The sequence below is a fragment of the Pristis pectinata genome, chromosome 5 (assembly GCF_009764475.1).
Source record: "Pristis pectinata isolate sPriPec2 chromosome 5, sPriPec2.1.pri, whole genome shotgun sequence".
Taxonomy (NCBI): Eukaryota; Metazoa; Chordata; class Chondrichthyes; order Rhinopristiformes; family Pristidae; genus Pristis; species Pristis pectinata.
Window position 1 is genome coordinate 114,903,133 of NC_067409.1, and position 18,781 is coordinate 114,921,913.

At 43.0% G+C, this 18,781-nt stretch overlaps 1 protein-coding gene across 1 annotated transcript in view; it reads left to right on the plus strand.

Moving 5' to 3' along the window:
* Positions 1-3,626: 3,626 nt before the first annotated feature.
* Positions 3,627-18,781, plus strand: part of cdk6 (cyclin-dependent kinase 6) — a 168,044-nt gene continuing 152,889 nt past the window's right edge. The window contains 2 exon segments of the mRNA XM_052015604.1: positions 3,627-3,793; positions 6,274-6,572. Of these exon segments, the coding sequence (XP_051871564.1) occupies positions 6,343-6,572 (230 nt within the window). The 5' untranslated portion in view covers positions 3,627-3,793; positions 6,274-6,342.

Below are 18,781 nucleotides of genomic sequence, written 5' to 3' on the forward strand. Positions count from 1 at the left end.
TTTAGTTAAATTTATAAATAATGTTAAAATGTTTCTGAAGTTCTCCTTTCTTTATTTTATACCATTCACTTTGTAAGGCTGAACGTGTTCATTTTAAAGAAGCCTCAAAGCAGTCTATAAATACTCGGAATTGACACGCACATTAAGCAATTTATTGCAACATGACAGTAAACAAGTAAGATCTAGATGGGTATAAGTTTTGATGAATACCTTGCCATTTTAGTTAATGTAAATAGATTATTAATATACTACTTTCTTTGAAAGTGACAAAACATCTTAATAGTGAAAAATGATTACTGTATTCTTGACATTTCTAAATCACAATAGGTTATAAGGATATGTTAGACTGTAAACAGTCATGAAACCTGCAAAGCAGTAGCAATGTCACAGTGATTTTCTATTTTAATTACTATTATCAATTTCAAAAGTAGTCTGCAATTGATTGTGTAATTATTCTGCACAAAATAAAACTCCAGTTAGTTCATTCTGGTCACAATAAGTGATACTCATTTCACATTGCAAAAAACAATTGTAATGTTGTAGGCATAGAACGGTATTCCAACTTATATAATTGCATTTCTTTTTAAATCCATGCCTCTTGTAATTATGAAGAATTCACCTCAATTTACTGTTGAGCAACTATTTTGGACTTTCTCATAGAATCAGTTACATAAGGGCATAAAAAGCAGGAGCAGGAGGCATCATAAGCTTGTTCTAGCATTCACTGACCACTGCTGATCCTTAACTTCAACTCCATTTCCCCAGCTAATCCCCACATTCCTCGCTTCCTCCAGAGTCTCAGCCTTGCAGTGACCCTCTGGATTGGAGAATCCCAAAGATCCCCAACTCTCTTCATTTCAGTCCTAAATGACAGACCCCTTATTCTGAGACAATATTTCAGCCAGGAGCAACAATCTTTCATCACTATATTATCAAAGTGTATCAGAATCATATATAGTTCAATAAGGTCACCTTCATTCTCCAAACTTCAGAGAGTATCTGGCCAAGCTACTCAAATTTTCCTCATAGGTCAACCATACCATCCCAGCAATCAATCTTTGCTGCAATGCCTGAAAGGAAGATCTATCCTTCCTCTGAAATGAAGATGCCAGACTGTGTACAATAGCCCAGTGTGGTCTCACCAACTGCTGCACAACCCCTTGGGTTCCCTCTTCCCCACTGCAGTAAAATCCTCCATGTAATTTACCATGTGCTTTGTCTTCATCTTAACTTTCTGTACTTCATGTTAACTTTTTGCCCCTCACGTACAAGGGCACTCAAATGCTTCTGGCCACCAATATTTAATAGCTCTTCAACATAATAACTACTTTTTTATATCCTCACCAAACTGAATAGTCTGCTAATGCCTTCTTACTCACTTAATGTGCCTTCAGAATTGTTACACACTATTCACAGCTTACTCTCCAACCTAGACTTATATTATGGGGAAACTTAGCAATGTTAAGATGTCTTCAAATGGAAAATGAAATAACTGAGTGCCTGTAACAGTCTTCCACACAGAAAAAGATTGTCTATGCTTACCCTCTGACTTCTGTTCTTTAACTAATACTCCATCAATGCTAATGTGTTGTTCCATATCTGTAATGGAAGGTAGTTTCATGATGCGCTGTATTTTGAATATACACAAAACCTACTGAGCACATACAATCAATATGTGAACAAGATAAATTATATGTTTCAACATATTGCACGTTGTTAAGTATCACTGTGAAGGTACAATAGTTGTTGTTTGCTGTCTCCTAGGCTTGGCATTATTTTAATTTTATTAGATAATTGTGAACTTGTTCATTTAATACTTTCTTCATGAAAAGAAGTAACATTGCCTCTCAGAATCAGTAGATTTCTGTAGGTAAAGGAAACTATGCAGGATCAATTATTAAACCAACTTAATGCATGTTTGTCATTCTATCTTATATAAATAATGACAACTTCATCATAAAATGCATTAAGATATTGATCCTTAATGTTGCCTTGCGACATAATGTCTATCAGGTCTATTATGTGAAATCAAATCAAATCTGATTTAAAGTATATTTGCTCCAATAAGCATCAATATCAGTAACGTGGTTTGTTTACAAATGCCACTGACCCCTGCTCTTTGCCCATTGAAAACTACCAACCATGGAGCCAGGATCTTTGTGGAGGTGGAGATTGGGACTTGGGGGGAGGGGAGGAGAGGAAAGGTCAGTTACATTGGTGCACCAACTGTGCTGATAGTTTAAGATTCTCCATAAAAATCTTAATAGGGATCCAGTTAGGAAAGGCATTTCTCATCTGGTTCACACTGTACCATTTAGAAAAGATACTGTGCACTTAATCACAACTGTTTTGCAACAAGTAGTGTGTTGATCTCTGAAAGGTGGTAATTTACTCTCCACTTAGCAAATTGGAAAAATCTTTGAGAAATTTTAGAAGCTTACAACTTCAAGAAAAAAATATTTTAACTGTGCACGCCTTATTGTTGTTTTAGTTCTGTTTATCAAATACTTTGATTGATTACTTATACTGATATTGAGAATATCATTTGAAACGTATGCAGGGTTTCATTGCAATGATATAAATATAATTCTTAATTAAAACATGAGCAGATGAATGCTTTAACTTTGTACTAGATGTGTGTATTTATGAATTCTTCAGTCAATAATATTTACTAAACCAATATTAAGAAAGTTATATTTCACAAAATGACTATGGCCACAAAGTTTATCTCATGAGTAGCACACTTCAGTTTATATTGGCACCACATTGAACTACTGTAAATAATTCAACTATTACAGATTTGCCCATCCTTTTAGAGATAATAATTGATTGATTTTCCATGGTTATCCTGAAACTTCTAAAACAAGGGAGGGACACAAGAGACTGCAGATGTCAAATGCTTCTCAGTGATTACACAAATGCTAACACAACTCAAACTTTTGCCGTTTTACAATTTTATTTTTTCGACATATTTCCACAGACCGGTATCTCTTCAGTATCTACTTTATGCTTTTATTTCATTTCATTGTTGTTGTAAACTAGAAACAGGAAATCTGGAGCTAAGACTTACCGAAAAGAAATCTTCAACTACAGTGCATCGTCCCTTCAGAAGAAAGGTACAGATGGAGTTGATCGTTGGAGAGCAGTTATTTTGACCAACTGTAATGAAGGGCCAGCCTGGAATTTTGGTTGCAATTTAAATATAATGTACGTGTATATAATATGTATAAATCATCATGACACACGAATGAGTAATCTTTGATGTTTTTTCGGAGAAACAAACCGATTCACGTTTCCTGGAACGGATCTGGTTGTCGGTTTTCAGTGCAGGTACTGATGTTTTACCCCGCTCTGGTCACACTTGATGAGTGCAGTTTGGCCTCAATAGTCCCAGAGATATGAATGTTCGCGAAAAACGAGTAGTGAATGGCACAGAGCTGGAGTTCAGTAAAAAAAACGCTCAGACTTTCTTCCCCCGAGTTTTATCACATATAACGGCTGGTATTCAGAAACGTGGTCTATTTCCCTTTAAGTATTCTGGGTAAACGAGGTATTTCATGACAGGCTCTCTGGACGTGTTGTTTTGGAGAGAGTGAAGCGTGGTGTCCGTAGGCTCAGTCCTGTCCCTTTTGTTACCGATCGTTCGCGCGGGTTGTAAACCAGTTACTTTCACATCACTTTCGAGGGCAAAGGGGCAAAATCTCCCTCAAGGACTTGGCGTAGTGGCTGGCGGTGTGGAAGGGACACCATGAACTAGAGGCAGCAGCATGTGAGAGGCGCGCTCTCCGCCACTGTTAGTATTTTTGATTGTGAGTCGCGTTATACTTCGCAAGTTCACGACCAAGGCTGATTGCATTATCTACTGAATTCCAACACTTTGGGAGCGTGTAAAACGACCAAGGTCGGAATCCAGCCGGGCAGTCGCCAAGTCTGGAACTTTAAGTTTTCCAGAAGTTTTAAGTGGGCTGAACTGTTAACATTTTGGGATCCAGGAAGCTGAGTTGGATTTTAAAGTGTTTTTTAAATGCGGAGAAAGTGTGTCGGTGGTTGGTGGCGGCGGGGAGGAGGAGGGAGAGGGAGGGGGAGGAGGAGGGAGGAGGGAGGAGGAGGAGGAGGAGGGGGAGGGGATGGGTTGGTGGAAGGAAGCTTATCTTCCGTTCTGTAGTCTTAAGTTTCTTTTTCACTCGTCTGCTGGAAGTTGACAGTGGGAAAGGAAAGGTTGACTGAGCTGAGAGACAGGGAGAATGTGAGTGATTTGGGAAAAGGCCGGGCGGCTTTCGCCTTTGTTGTTGAACGGAATGCGGAAATGTTGCTGCTCGGTGTCAGCTGCTGAAGGAGGGTCACATTCAGGCGTCGTGGGAAAGGAAAGACACAGCGGCTGCTCTTCACTCTCTCTCTCCCCCTGACAAGGGTTGTGGCGGAGGGGACACAGTCCTCGGCATGAAAGAGACAGGAGCCAAAGGGTTAGGGAGGAAAAGTGCAGGGGAACCTCACGGCCAGGCTTCCACACACATGTTGCTCGGCGAACAGGACCTCACATTTGGCTAGCGAGGTCTGCATTCTGCGGGCCTCCCGTGTTCTTTTCTCTTGGCACGAGTTGGGACCAGCAGCCCCTCCCCTCCCCTCCCTTCCCCTCCCCTCCCTTCCCCTCTCCCCTCCTCTCCCCTCCCCTCCCCTCCCCTCCTACCATCCCCTCCTCCCCATCCCCTCCTCCCCCTCTCCTCTCCCCTCCCCTCCTACCATCCCCTCCTCCCCATCCCCTCCTCCCCCTCTCCCCTCCCCTCCTCTCCCCATCCCCTCCTCCCCCTCTCCCCATCCCCTCCTCCCCCTCTCCCCTCCCCTCCCTTCCCCTCCTCCCCATCCCCTCCTCCCCCTCTCCCCTCCCCCTCCCTACCACCACCCGACATGTCCCCATTCTCACGCTGCAGAGGGTCTACCTGTGTGGCCCCAGTGCGCAGCGGACGAGGGCTGCGTGCCTCACATTAAGCTGTCGACTGGGCTTTTGAACGGACATTAAGCTTCAGTCTGACGTGTTTAATCAGGGGAAGCAGCGGTCAACTTTGAATCTATGTGTGTGTGTGTCTGCACGGTCAGGTGAAGGGTCCTGCCTCAGTAAGTCTGCAACCTTTCCGCTGATGTTGATGCTGCGTGGAGTTTGGGAAGCGGAGACCCGGAGCCCGTTAAACCGCCCCTGGTGGCAGTTCCCCGCTGCCGGAGCTCATTGCCGGCCCGGCCCGGCCGTGTCCCGGGGACAGGCTGCGTGCAGCCCCCGGGGGCTTGTACAGCCGAGCTCCCTAGTCCCGGGGGTCCCTGCCCCAGAGCCTCCCCACACACCACCCGCGCTGTGGGATGATGAGAGGGGTGGGGGTCTTCAATGAAAAGCCCCACCGCCCGGGGGTTTAAACCGGCGGCGGTCTCGCTGCTTGTTAAATGTTCAGTATTTTCACTGAAGCACGTGTGCAGGACGGGCGGGTGCGCAGGCTTTGTAACGCTGCAGGGGTGCAGACAGGGCCGGCCGACGGAGCAGCAGCGGAGACCCGGAGCGGACACCCCCCAGCATGGGACCCCCACCCGGGATCGGACACCCCCAGCCTGGGACACCCACCCGGGATCGGACACCCCCAGCCTGGGACCCCCACCTGGGATCGGACACCCCCAGCCTGGGACCCCCACCCGGGATCGGACACCCCCAGCCTGGGACCCCCACCCGGGATCGGACACCCCCAGCCTGGGACACCCACCCGGGATCGGACACCCCCAGCCTGGGACCCCCACCTGGGATCGGACACCCCCAGCCTGGGACCCCCACTCCCGGGAGAGGACACCCCCAGCCTGGGACACCCACCCGGGATCGGACAACCCCAGCCTGGGACCCCCACTCCCGGGAGAGGACACTCCCAGCCTGGGACCCCTGAGAGCGGACACCCCCAGCCTGGGACCCCCACCCCCCGGCCCGGGAGCGGACACCCTCAGCCTAGGACCCCCGGTTGCAGACACCCCCCTCCCTGCCCCCGGGACAGACCGCCCCCCCCCCCCCCCACCGGGCCGGCCGGCGGGCGCTGCCGCCTGCTGTGGGTCCGCGCCGCCGACTCCCCCTGGTCCACTGCCGCTCCCACAGCGGAACTATTCACGTCCCCTGTCAGCTCTGACGCTGAGCGCCTTCCCTCCGCTGCAGCCCCTCGTTAGCGACTAACCACAACACTTTCGTTATCTCTGCTCCTATGGACTTTGCTAAACGTGCTTTCTGTTTCCCCCCGACGCTTTGCTCTCCAGATGTGACCAGTGCGGAGACCCAGCCCGGTGGTTCCCGTCCCTGTGTGTCAGACAGCGAGGGGCTCCGCCATGGACGCCAAGGAGGGCAGTTTCTCGGAGCGCTATGAGCCGGTGGCCGAGATCGGGGAGGGGGCGTACGGCAAGGTCTACAAGGCCAGAGACAGGAAGAACGAAGGTCGCTTCGTGGCTCTGAAGAAAGTGCGAGTGCAAACGGGCGAGGAGGGGATGCCTCTGTCTACCATCCGGGAGGTTGCCGTGCTCAGACAACTCGAGTCGTTCGAGCATCCCAACGTGGTCAGGTGAGAGGAAAGCACAGCTCACTCACTTCTACCTCCCTCTCCCAGGGATAACTGACCCCCCCCCCCCCCCCCCCCCTCCGGTCCAAAACCAGAAACAATGGTGCAAACCTGCAGAGAGGAGCTGACATGGAATCGTTAGCCTCTGCCCCGTGTGTGGAAGTTAATGGCAAAGTGCCCCCAGCTCCCTGCAGAATTGTTGGCTTGTGTAGGTGAATGCAACTCACGAAATGCTTAGAGTGGACTCGTTCGATTAGACTGGAATTAGGTACGGGTCAGAACTGAGATTGGTAAATTGTCAGACCGGTGAAAAAATTGCTGTGGGGGGCGGTCCGTCAGGTACGAAAACACCAGCCCCTTCAACAGATCCACCCACAGAAACGCGGCACTTCCTCTGCAGTAGGCGGCACTCACGCATTGAAATTGCACCAGAGAAACTAGGAAGCGCGCAAGCACCGTCTTCATAGTCGAGTGACGACTGCCTTATTTAAAACACTTGAGCCAGCGATAGGTCATGGAGCGGGGCACTGCATCATTCACTGTCCAGGTGAACCCTGGAGCAACAATACCTCATCATGTGGTCGGGTGGACGAGTTTTCCCACTTCTTAAAACAGTAACGGGGAACGATTTGCTCTTTTGCTTTTTATTGATTTGCTGTCAATTAAAACCACTAAAAAGTTTGTGTGCAGCATTTTATTTTGGGAGAGACGTATATAGCTTTGTCTAATTGGGACCGTTTGGATATTTCTACACTTCTCATACTTCTCATTTCTACCTCACAGGCTGTGCATCTCTCCCACCACCCACGGGAAAGAAAAATAAACTTTGTAAATTGGTGACCGGCTCCAAATTTATCCCTCCCGACCGCGCCACTTCAACAGGAGTGAGCGCCCGTGAAACATAAAACGGATGCTGTCACAGGGCGAAGGTTTTGTGCAAATTAGGTGAAACTGCAGCAAGTTTCTGACATCAGATGGGGGTGACTTCGCTGCAGACTGGCTGGCCCTGAACTTCTAACTGCATCTGGTGTAGAGGAGCAGGCGGTGGGTGGGGGACGGCCGTGGACATCGGAAATTCTTGCGTTAGGGGGTTGTTGTAGTTCTCGCGTCATTAGCGCGAGAAGTGAGCGGGAAGGCGCCGCTTCTCCCTTTCCCGTCCGCGTTGCTTCGTTGCTTCTACTGCGTCCGCGCCGCGCTCGGAGTGCCCTGGTGTCGGCGGCATTGTCGCGTCCCCGCCGATGTTCGGTGCCACTCCCGTGGTCCTGCAAAGGGGACATTACAGAGGACAGATGCACTGCCAATGACACAATTATTTGAGGCTGATGCATCTATTTAGGGAATTTCCCTGAAAGTCCTAATTTTAGGTGACTCTTGTGATTTGAGTGTACTTTCTCACAACATTCTTTTATTGGAAACATATCGTGCGTGTTCACGGATGACTGCAGTTCTTTTTCCTTTTAATTCTTACTGTAAGGGAGAACTTCAACTGGCGTTTTTTCCCTGGTTTAATGTAATTTGCATACAGCTGCAGAGTAGTCTGTTGAATGCACATTTGGATTTTAATTTGATTGCATGAGCCACCTTAGAATGGAAGTTTTCATTTTCACTCGGTAATGTGAGTTTCCAGTTTGATTGCAGATAACCTTTTTGGGGCAGGCCAGTGAGTAAAAGCATCTGATTCTTCATATTAAGTGCCTTTTATTGTAATGTCTCATTTCGTTGCAAGTGTCAGATCCCCTGTTTCGTCATCATTTATTCTGAGTTTCAAAGCATACTTCCTTTCTCAGATTTTTTTTGTTATTTCTCCTAAAAGAAAACCACAAGTTAACACTAAATACTGATTGTTCTGCAATTTTCAGGTTTGACTTTTGCACTGCCAAAGCAGAAGTTAATTCCTAAACACTTTTAATGTCCAAGCCCAGGCAGGAGAAACTCGTATTTTCACATTTGTAAATAAATAGCCTGGATAACTGCTGGTAACTGGGATTAGAATACTTGGGTACACAATGGTTGTGGACAAAGGGAGACACAGTCCCGATGAGGGGTCTCGGCCTGAAACACCGACTGTCCATATCCCTCCACAGATGCTGCCTGACCCGCTGAGTTCCTGCAGTGTTTGCTGTGGGATGAGGACCTGTTTTGGTGCTGTGTGACTCTAAACTCCACTGCTCCTTCTCAAGATTGTTCATTGGGATCCAGAGGGCCACCCGAAAGCAGTTGGGTTTTGGTTTAGTATCAGATCCAACAGTGCAGCACTGCCTGAGTTGTTTTAAAGCTCAAACTACAACTTTCTGACTCAGAATTCCAATGAGAAGTAATGAAAAAGAGCAGCGGAGTTACTCGTCCAGGACTGAAACAGATCCGTTATCCCACCAGCTCCATAACCACCACTGAGCTCTGGTTGACACATCTCGGCAGTGTAGATTGACATTCTGCTTGATGTTGCAGCTCCAGAGGATTTCAAAGTTCAAATCTTCGACTACTTGAGTGTAGTCAGGTTAGCATTGTGAGTCTAAGGACGTTGTGATGTGCTCTATCACAATAAAAGTCACTTGCTGAACTGTGAAGCGTTGGCTCCAAGTTGATTGTTTCGCAGTTCTGGGATGTAATGAGCTGTTTATTTCTTTTGGACCACAAGCAATTTAATATGGAAGATAAATAGTTGGCATTAAATTATTGGAGATCAAATGAAGCAAAATGGATTGCCCACCTGAAATAAAAACAGGTGATGTCAGATGGTTGCAAGAGACCCAACAGCACTTGCAATGAACAAATATCATTTAATATTTTGGTCTAGTGTGTCAGACCCCTGATAATGAATCTGCATTTGAAATTGAATCTCTTTTCTCTTTCTAGATGCTAGTAAACTTCTACATTTCTATTATTTTATAGTCTGAACACAATTATTATAATGGTAATCTCACACACATGAGGATACCTGATTAGGAAATGGAACATTCATGCTGTGCCATAGAGGGACTCTTTCTGGAGAACAAGTTTCACTTCAGTTGGACATGGTACAAGGAATGTCAATCTATATCTGGCCTGGAACACTGAATTGGATGTTGAAAATACCACACTTATCCACTGAGCATCCAAAATAAATGTTGCAAAGCTACAGCAGGACAGATATTTCACAACAATGTTTTCCTGCCCTTCCAGGGTGCAGCTTGCTCTTAACCTGGACAAATGCCTGAGGTGCTTAATGGCGGAGAAACCAAAGAAAGACGTGCAGTGCTGGAGAAATATTTAGATGCAGTGTTTGTCAAAGTTGGGTCTTAAGTGAGATCTTTAAACTGCAGTGATAGATTGGGTGGTTTAGAGAGGAACTGAGCATGCTGTCCAGATTGCTAATGGCCATCATTGTTGGTGTGTAGAGGACAGAAGGCACAAGGAAGCCAGTGTTGGAGTGATTGAGAATTTGGAAGTAGTTTACAGAGATGGGAGAGGGCTGGTTGGTTTGTGTCAAACAGAAAGAATGGAAGATGCAGAAAGAGACAGCAAGTGAGGTGCATTAGTACATGCGTGGGGGAGGGAAGGAGCCATCTGAGAGCTACCCAGAAATGATGAGGCATACTGAATAAAAACGGGGCGGCCAGTGGGAAATGTGCAGAAAGAGTGAAAAGTGAGATGGAGGAAAACAGGAAGAGTGCTTGGGAGACGTGCTGAGAAACAGATGGCAGATTAAAGTGCAAAGAGGGGCAGTGATGCCAAAGGAAAGCGAGTGACAAAGATATTTCTGTGAACTGCAGTAATTGTGAGATATTTAATGCTTGTGTAATACATTTTAATATCCTCTGCTGAAGTATTGTACTTGACCCCAGTATCTTATAACCCAGGTATTTTTCAATGCATCTTTCAATATGCATGTGAAGGCCACATATTAATGACTTTATCAGTGAATTATTATGAGCACAGGCCCTTTATTCATACAAATTATGTTCCAAACAACTGAAATTACTTGTTGATTGCGAAATCTGCAAATACCTTATGATAGAAAATAATCTGTCATCTTTAATTATCTTTTAAGAATATAATTTACTACAATATACACAATTGAGATTTAATAAGTTATATTTTATCATTAACAGAAATAAATTCTTGTTAATTTTATGGCTAGGAGTTCATGGGAGAACTGTGGATCCAGGTTTCTCGTTTCGTTTTTAGTGACTTGAATTGAGTTTAAAAGAGATCACGTTTCTACAGTTTAAAAACCTGCTGTCTTAGTACCCGATGTTTCATCATTTATTATTAAGAAATAAAACATATGGCATATTGCAAAAATCTGTTGTATATATTGAATATATCAAATTATCCTGATATTTACAGGTATCTAAATCTTTAATATGAAATAATCTGTTAGTAAACATTGACCATCATTAAAAAGTGATCTAACTTTTGACTAAAAAAGTCAAAGGTTGTTGAAGAGTACTAAGTGATTTTATAATTCATAATTCATTAAGCAGATATATTTAAAGAGAAATTGTTCAGATACATACCATTTCTAATATAGTTTGGTCTCTACTTTGTGACTGACTTCAGCACTGTTCACATTCAATGTAAATCAATGCACACTATTTACTTTGGTTAAAATGGAAACACCAGCCTCTTTTCCTTGAGTTATGAAAATAATAAGCATGTATCGCTGAATCATTACTTGCATTGCAACCAAAGTTAAACAGTAATTAAACATGTTCAGAATAGCTTCAGACATTCTAGAAGACTCCTTAACATGGCAGGCAGAGTAGTAAGCTCACCTGCAAATACACCTGAAATGTTATTGTAAGTATGCTGTAGCTGCTTTCTGTAGGATGCTCGCTTAAAGACCACATCTTGGTATTCTCCAGCACATCTTGTGTGAGACCTTGTCTTTTGGGAAGATTGCACCACTACTTCTCATCAATATTAGATGTTTCTCTATGCACAGATCCCACCTCTGAGCTAACCAATGGCCATTGCCAGGTTCTGAGCTGGTATCTCACCTCTATCAACACCCCAGGAAAAAGGGACAAAGTCAGAGCTACATCGTAAATGCTGCATGGATCAAGGGGGGGAGAATAAAGGGACATATTATCAAAGGGAAACCAAGCTATTTCTAGCTTTTTAGGCTGCAACAATAAAGGTAGTTGTGTTGTTAGATGATTCCAGTATTTTTTTTACCCTGCATAATGAATGCCTCCAGAACAAACTCATTTTAGGTCTTCATAATGCTTAGACCACTTTTATGTCTAAAATAGTTTTGGATGATATTTATCTTTTAAAACTTGTTGAGTATGGTATGGTTTCAAATCTTATTAAATACAAATTATTGTATATAGAATAATGATTATCTGTAATTAATTACAAAACACAGATTACCAAAGGGTCCAGCTGACGTTGCAAATATTAAGTTGTAGCAACCAGTGCTCGAAGCTTGATGTGAAGTTATGTGGGTGAACCCACTTCCATGTCAGAGTCGTTAATTTCTCCAGTAAATATTGTATTGAGATGGAGCTCGTCAGGGCGGTTTTCTTTGATACTTTCTTTGTTTATGGTAAATGGTTTTGCTGATGTGGACATTCTTGTTATTATCCATGGTTGATATCTGAAGACAAGAACATGAATGGGTTATTCAACAATTTAAGCAAGTTCCAACATTCAGTTAGATCGTGGCCAATCTGCACTTTAATTATACTTGTACACCTTGTTTCCATATTCCTTAAAAAAATCCATCAAGCTTAATCTTGAATGTTTTGATTGATGTTTTGTCAGTTATTTTTGAGGAACGAGTTCCAGATTTATTCCAAGCTTTGTGTGAAAGGTAGTTCCTAATCCATTCCAAAATGTCTTATTCGTATATTTGAGATTCCATTCCTTTGTGTTTGGATTTCCTATCAAAGAAAATAGTTTTTCTACCTTTACTGAATTTCTTCCTTTAATTGGACTTCTTAATCACATATACTTTGATTACATCTCCTCTCAACTTTCTAAGTGCAGGAGAGAACCAACTCATTTCTGCAGCCTCAGTTTCTTTAGGTCCTGGTATCATTGAGCTAGTACCATTCCTCTTCCAAAGCCAATATGTATATCCAGAGTTCTAATGTCCATTCCAGATCTGGATTGGCCAAGGATTTTATTTCCTTAACTCATGTGAGTGTTCGTTGCAAGGTGTGTTTGCCAGTCTATGGTAATGAAAAATGAACTTGGTTAACCAGACATGACCAACATCCATACTTGGTCCCCTTGATTAACTGATACTTATCCAAGTGATCCACCAATCTGCCTCTGATAATGAATTAAAATATCAATCCCATACTCGTGTTAAACTGGTTTCTGTTTCCTTCTTGAATAATGGAATTGTATTTACACTTATCCAATCTAAAGACACAGTTACTTTGAACTTTAGAACATGATAGTCAATGCATCTTAAACTAAATCCTCCCTTTGACTTACTTTTAGGTTCCCTTTTACATTTTTTGCATTTTCTCCTCCCTGAAATATGGTATTCCTCCAACCAGTGAGCCACTTTCTTTAAAGCATCAACATTTCCTTTTACTGCTGTATTTTTTCTTAAATGTTTATTGAATCCCTTTGTGATTCCTTCCTGATATCCCTCGGAAAATTTATTTTTGTATCCATATACTTTGGTAAATTAGTTTATTATTGTCACATGAACTGAGGTACAGTGAAAAACTTGTCTTGCACACCATCCATACAGATCAATTCATTACAACAGTGCATTGAGGTAGTACAAGGGAAAACAATAACAGAATGCAGAATAAAGTGTTACAGTTACAGAGAAAGTGCAGTGCAGGCAGACAATAAGGTGCAATGTCATAACGAGGTAGATTGTGAGGTCAAGAGTCCACCTTATCATACTAGAGGACTGTTCAATCATCTTATAAGAGTGGGGTAGAAGCTGACCTTGAGCCTGGTGGTACGTGCTTTCAGGCTTTTGTATCTTCTGCCCGATGGGAGGGGGGAGAAGAGAGAATGTCGGGGGTGGGTGGGGTCTTTGATTACGCTGGCTGCTTTATATTTGTATTCCTTTGTTTCTGTGAATTGGTCTCCCAATCTACTGGGCTCTTTATTTATATCTGCTCTGATATCCTAGAGGATCTGTGTTGTACTGTCTCAAAAGCTTCAGAATCTTTCCTCGATTGTGCAACACAGTACTCCACCCAGTACTTGAATGGACTACGAGCTTTTCTGACAACTTGATCTTTCCATTCTTCTAACTCCTGTGATTTTAAAAACTACTTTTTTTCATACTTCCATCAAACTAAAGGTTTTCTTGATGTTGTATAGAACAATGCTTTCAAATCCCTCTGCTGTTTTACAACAGCGTGTCTGCATGTATTTACAAAATAAATACTGCTGTTGTTCTTTTAAACAAAATGTACCTCTTGTGTATTTACATTAAATTCCATTTGCTATTTGATAGTGGCTTAACAAAATTAGCAATATCACTTTGAGCTTCCTTTCATCTTCCACAGAATTACTTACATTTCTTTCTTTGATATAATCTGTAAACTTCGGCCTCATTTCCTTCATATGTATATCTGAAAATATCATTCTACACAGCAAAAAGTCCTCAGAAGTGGACTTTGTGTGAAACCACAATCTACATCTAATTACCCTGATAAAATATTATCCCTTTAAACTGCATTTTAAATCCAGCATGCTTTTCTGTCTCTAATTTCACATATCTTCATCTTGTTTATTAGCTTTCCATGTTATACACAGAGGTATTCATGTAAAGCACATCCACTGCATTCTGTCTGTTACCTCAAAAATTTCTTTGAGGATAGTGAACCCATTTGAATCAATGGATTGCTATTTCTAACATGAACAACTATAGAAAATAAGCCGAGTTTGGTAGTAATGTTGATAGTAGTTAAAGGGGAATTACTGAAAGTTATATTTCTTTTATCAAGAACAAGTATAGTTGTTGTGAAAAGGGATAAATGTTCCTTTATTATCTTCTTCCTTGATCTTCTTCCTGAGAGGCAGTTCCTGAGTGCCATTTGTACTCCAGTGTTTTATCCAGGTACCCATTCCCTGGGTGTAAGCTTGCACTATGTGTCAGATATAAGATAATGGTATAATGGCTTGTAACCAAGCTGGATATTCACGTAGACAGTTTTCAATGGAAGTCGGCAGATAACTATCAGGAATATGTACCCAGAGCGACTTGAAACAGCTAAAGCATCTTGCCTGAGATCACATGAAATTGGGAGTTTAACAAAAAAATAATAAAGCAAAAAAATGTTTTTCAAACAGTGAGAAATATTGAAGTGAACCTGTGCATGGGATATCTAATTGCAGTTAACTTAAACTGATGGGCTACATTGTACTGCCAACTCACTGTCCCCGACCACCCCCACTGACTGCCCGAGGGTCGAATGAGCTCATCCTCCAAAACCATGTCCTCCTGCAAAGTCACAGGCAGCGACCAGGACTCTTGTGGTGGTCCTGCTGCCCACCAAAGATGCCCTTGAAGGTGAAGATGATCAGAGACATTTTAAAAATAGTAGTTCAAATAGTCTTTGATAATTACAATTGGTTTAATCATTTGTTGTTTTTATTTTTTAAGTACTTGTTAAAGTACTGGTGCATGTTTAACTTGTCTTCACAGAAGACACAAAAAGTCCTGGATAAACGTAGGACCATAGGTTCTCAGTGTGGTGGGTTTATGAGGAGAGTTGAAAGCAGACTCAGTCTATAGTGGAGCTTATTGTCACCTGCCCAAGTCCATGTGTGCACAGGTGCAATGAAAAACTTACTTGCAGCAGCATCACAGGCACACAGTATCAGATAAGCAGCATTCACAAGAAAAACAGAAATTAAACATAAATTTTACACAATTTTTACGAGAAAGAACACAATTAGAACAAAAATTCTAATTTTAGTGCAAAGTGGTCATAGTGTTGCTTAACTGTAGTGATTAGGGTTTTGCCAGTTGGTTGAAGAACCGAATGGTTGAAGGGAAGTAGCTGTTCTTGAACCTGGTGGTGTGAGACTTCAGGCTTCTGTATCTCCTGCCCAATGGTAGCTGCGAGAAGATGGCATGGCCCGGATGATGGGGATCTTTGATGATGGATGTTGCCATCTTGATGTAGTGCCTCCTGTAGGTACTCCTATGGTGGGGAGGGATGTGCCCATGACATATTGGGCAGAGTCCACTGCTCTCTGCAGCTTCTTGTATTCCTGTGCATTCGAATTGCTGTACCAGACCAGGATACTTCCAACTGTATGTGTGTAGAAGTTTGTTAGAGCGTTCAGTGACAAGTCTGTACTGTCTAGAAGAATGAGAGGCCATCTCACTAAAACTTGAAAATGTTTTAAGGGGCCCAATGCACTGGGTCTGATCACCACCACACCTCTGACCTCTGTTTTAGAGAACAGGCATCGCAGTCAGAGATGAGCTGACTCTTGCGGAGGATTTGGCCAGTGGTTCTCTATGAAACTGTTATCCAGAGGTGAACAACTTGGCCCAGTATCTAACTGTAACTGGATTTAATATAAACATGTATGTTACTTGTTCATCCATATTATTAATAAAATATCACATTATTAAAGCAAACTATCAGAGTGCTAGAACTGAAAAATCATCATAAATTCCACTAGAATTTGGCATTTGCAACATCAGAAGCCCCCCCCACCTTCTTATTCTGATTTCTGCCCTCTTCCTTTCCAGTCCTGATGAAGGGTCTCAGCCCAAAACGTCGACTGTTTATTTCCCTCCGCAGATGCTGCCTGACCTGCTGAGTTCCTCCAGCACTTTTTGTGTATTGCTCCAGATTCCAGCATCTGCAGAATTTCTTGTGTTAGAAGCTTAATGTTACTTGAAGTGCAAGTTCCTTCATCTTGTTCTCATCTCATTGATTGACACCAACCATTTGGCACCTAGTGTGGTCTTTCTGCTCCAGTCGTGATCACCTGTGTACCCCTCCTGAAGCAAAGCTGTCTCTCCCTCATTCATTCCAACCCTCATTCTTGTGATGTTTGCCAATATCTGACTTCCACTCTGCATTAACTGCAATCTCATCTCAAACTTCGCAGCTCATATTCGGCCCCACTCTAGATTCCTGCGACCACTGGCTCTGGTGTTGAAAACAGTTAATTGCAAGCCTCACTCTTCATCCACTAGGTTACGTGTAGCCTTGGACTTTCCTGTCTCTAAAGCTTCACCCAGTCCAGTTACCAATATATATCATCTGAGCTTCCAGCTTTGACCCGGTTCCTGTCAGCTGCCTTGAACCACAATGTAAAATGCCTTCTAAACAATTTGCTGTAAGAATGCATTCTATTTCTAACCGACAGCACAGCCTGCCCCATTGTCCACACTTTTGGTCTGTCACCTAATTTGCCAGTACTTGGTGTTCCGTTTTTTACACTATGAATTGGTCTGAGACTTTTATTACTTTAGAATTGTGCCTCAGACTTCATTATCAAAGCAGTTAGATTGTTCCCTCATCACCATTTATGGGATCTTGCTGTGTTCAACTTGACAACACTGTTTCACCATATTACTACAATGACTATACTTCAAAGGTAATTCATTGGGTCTGGTGTTCTGAAATGTTCTGAGGTTGTGAAATGTACTTATTTCACATTTAAAACACTATGGCAAGGCAAATTAGTGTTGCGTGCAAATCTCATCTGATGAATTTATCTCACCAGTATGGTTTGCTGAAAATGTCTATGAGCAATCACTCATAAGTTCTCTATTTGTAGAATCGTGCAATCTGATTAACAGAATTCTGGGCCATGACATGCCTTGGTAATAGTCTGCAAATATACTTTTTTGAGGAAACTCTTTAGCTAGACAGAATAGTTAAGAAATGTTTTCCCTTGAGTTGACAAGGATAATTAGCCCAATTGTCATCATCTCCATGTATCTTGATATTAACTCCATATCTCCTAACAATGTTTTTTAAAGTTGGAACCAGAAACACTGTTCTAACATTCTTGACCTTTAGTTTTTGTGCAGTTAGATAGAAATATTTAATTTTTAAATCTGTGCTTTACTGGTAAGCTTTACTCTCGATAATGTGGGAAATTGGTCTTAAGTAATTAATCCTTTTTGTCTAATTCCATTATCCAATAGTCAGATCGCTATGTTCTGCAGAAAGTGCCATTATTGTAGAACAAGTACCTCTAACCTTGTGAAGCCCCATCACAGTGCCACCTGTCAGGTACTGCAGATACTTCAATGAGTTTTCAGTTAAATGTACATTCTATGCAGTGGGAGCAATAGCATTGATGGGACTGAAGACCTTAATGCAGTCTTCACGTTGATGTCTGTGCAAGTTCTATAAAGAAGCAGAAGTGAAATGTGATGGAAATTACTTTGTCTATCTTGTGCTGCATGAATAGCAGATGACAATGTATCCTTTGAGTTAATTATTAATGCCAACAAATTTTAAAAAATATAAATAATCAATGGAGAAGATTTCTTCTGTCTGTTCTGTTTGACGAAACTATAGTCTTGTGCTTTATCATGGGATTCCAATTTATGTTATTTTCTTTCCTTATATGGGCTAAGGATTCCTGATACAGTAGTTACAAGTACAGGGCTAAGGTGAACTGGTCCTTCTTTCTAGATATACCAGTTGAGTAACTATCATATTTCCAAGGTTGGTAAATGCAGACTAGAACACCTGCTCTCTGTCCGTGACCACGATCTGCATCTCCCCGTTGCCGGTCACTTCAACTCCTCCTCCCACACTATCACTGAGATGTCAGTCCTCGGCCTCCTCCACTGCCAGGAGAATTCCAAGCGCAAACTGAAGAGACAAACTTGCAGCCTAACGGCATGAACATTGAATTCTCCCACTTTAAGTAAGCCCCACCCCTTTCCCCACAACCCCCCCCCCCCCCCCACCATGCTTCTTCGCTTCTTCCCTTTCCTAGCCTCTTTTTTTTCAAGTTTTTTTCCTTTCCTTTGACCCATCCCCCGGTGGATCTGCTCTCCCCTCCTCCCCCGCACCTGCCTGTCACTAACTCTTACCTGCATCTACCTATCACCACCCTGTGCCCACCCCGCCTCCCCTCTTTTGTCCACCTATCACTGCTCTGCTTTTCCCTCCTATATATTGGGCGTCCCCTTTTCCTATCTTCAGTCCTGAAGAAGGGTCCTGACCCGAAACGTTGACCGCCTGCTTTTCTCCACGGATGCTGCCTGGCCTGCTGAGTTCCTCCAGCATCATCGTGTTTTTCATCTGGAT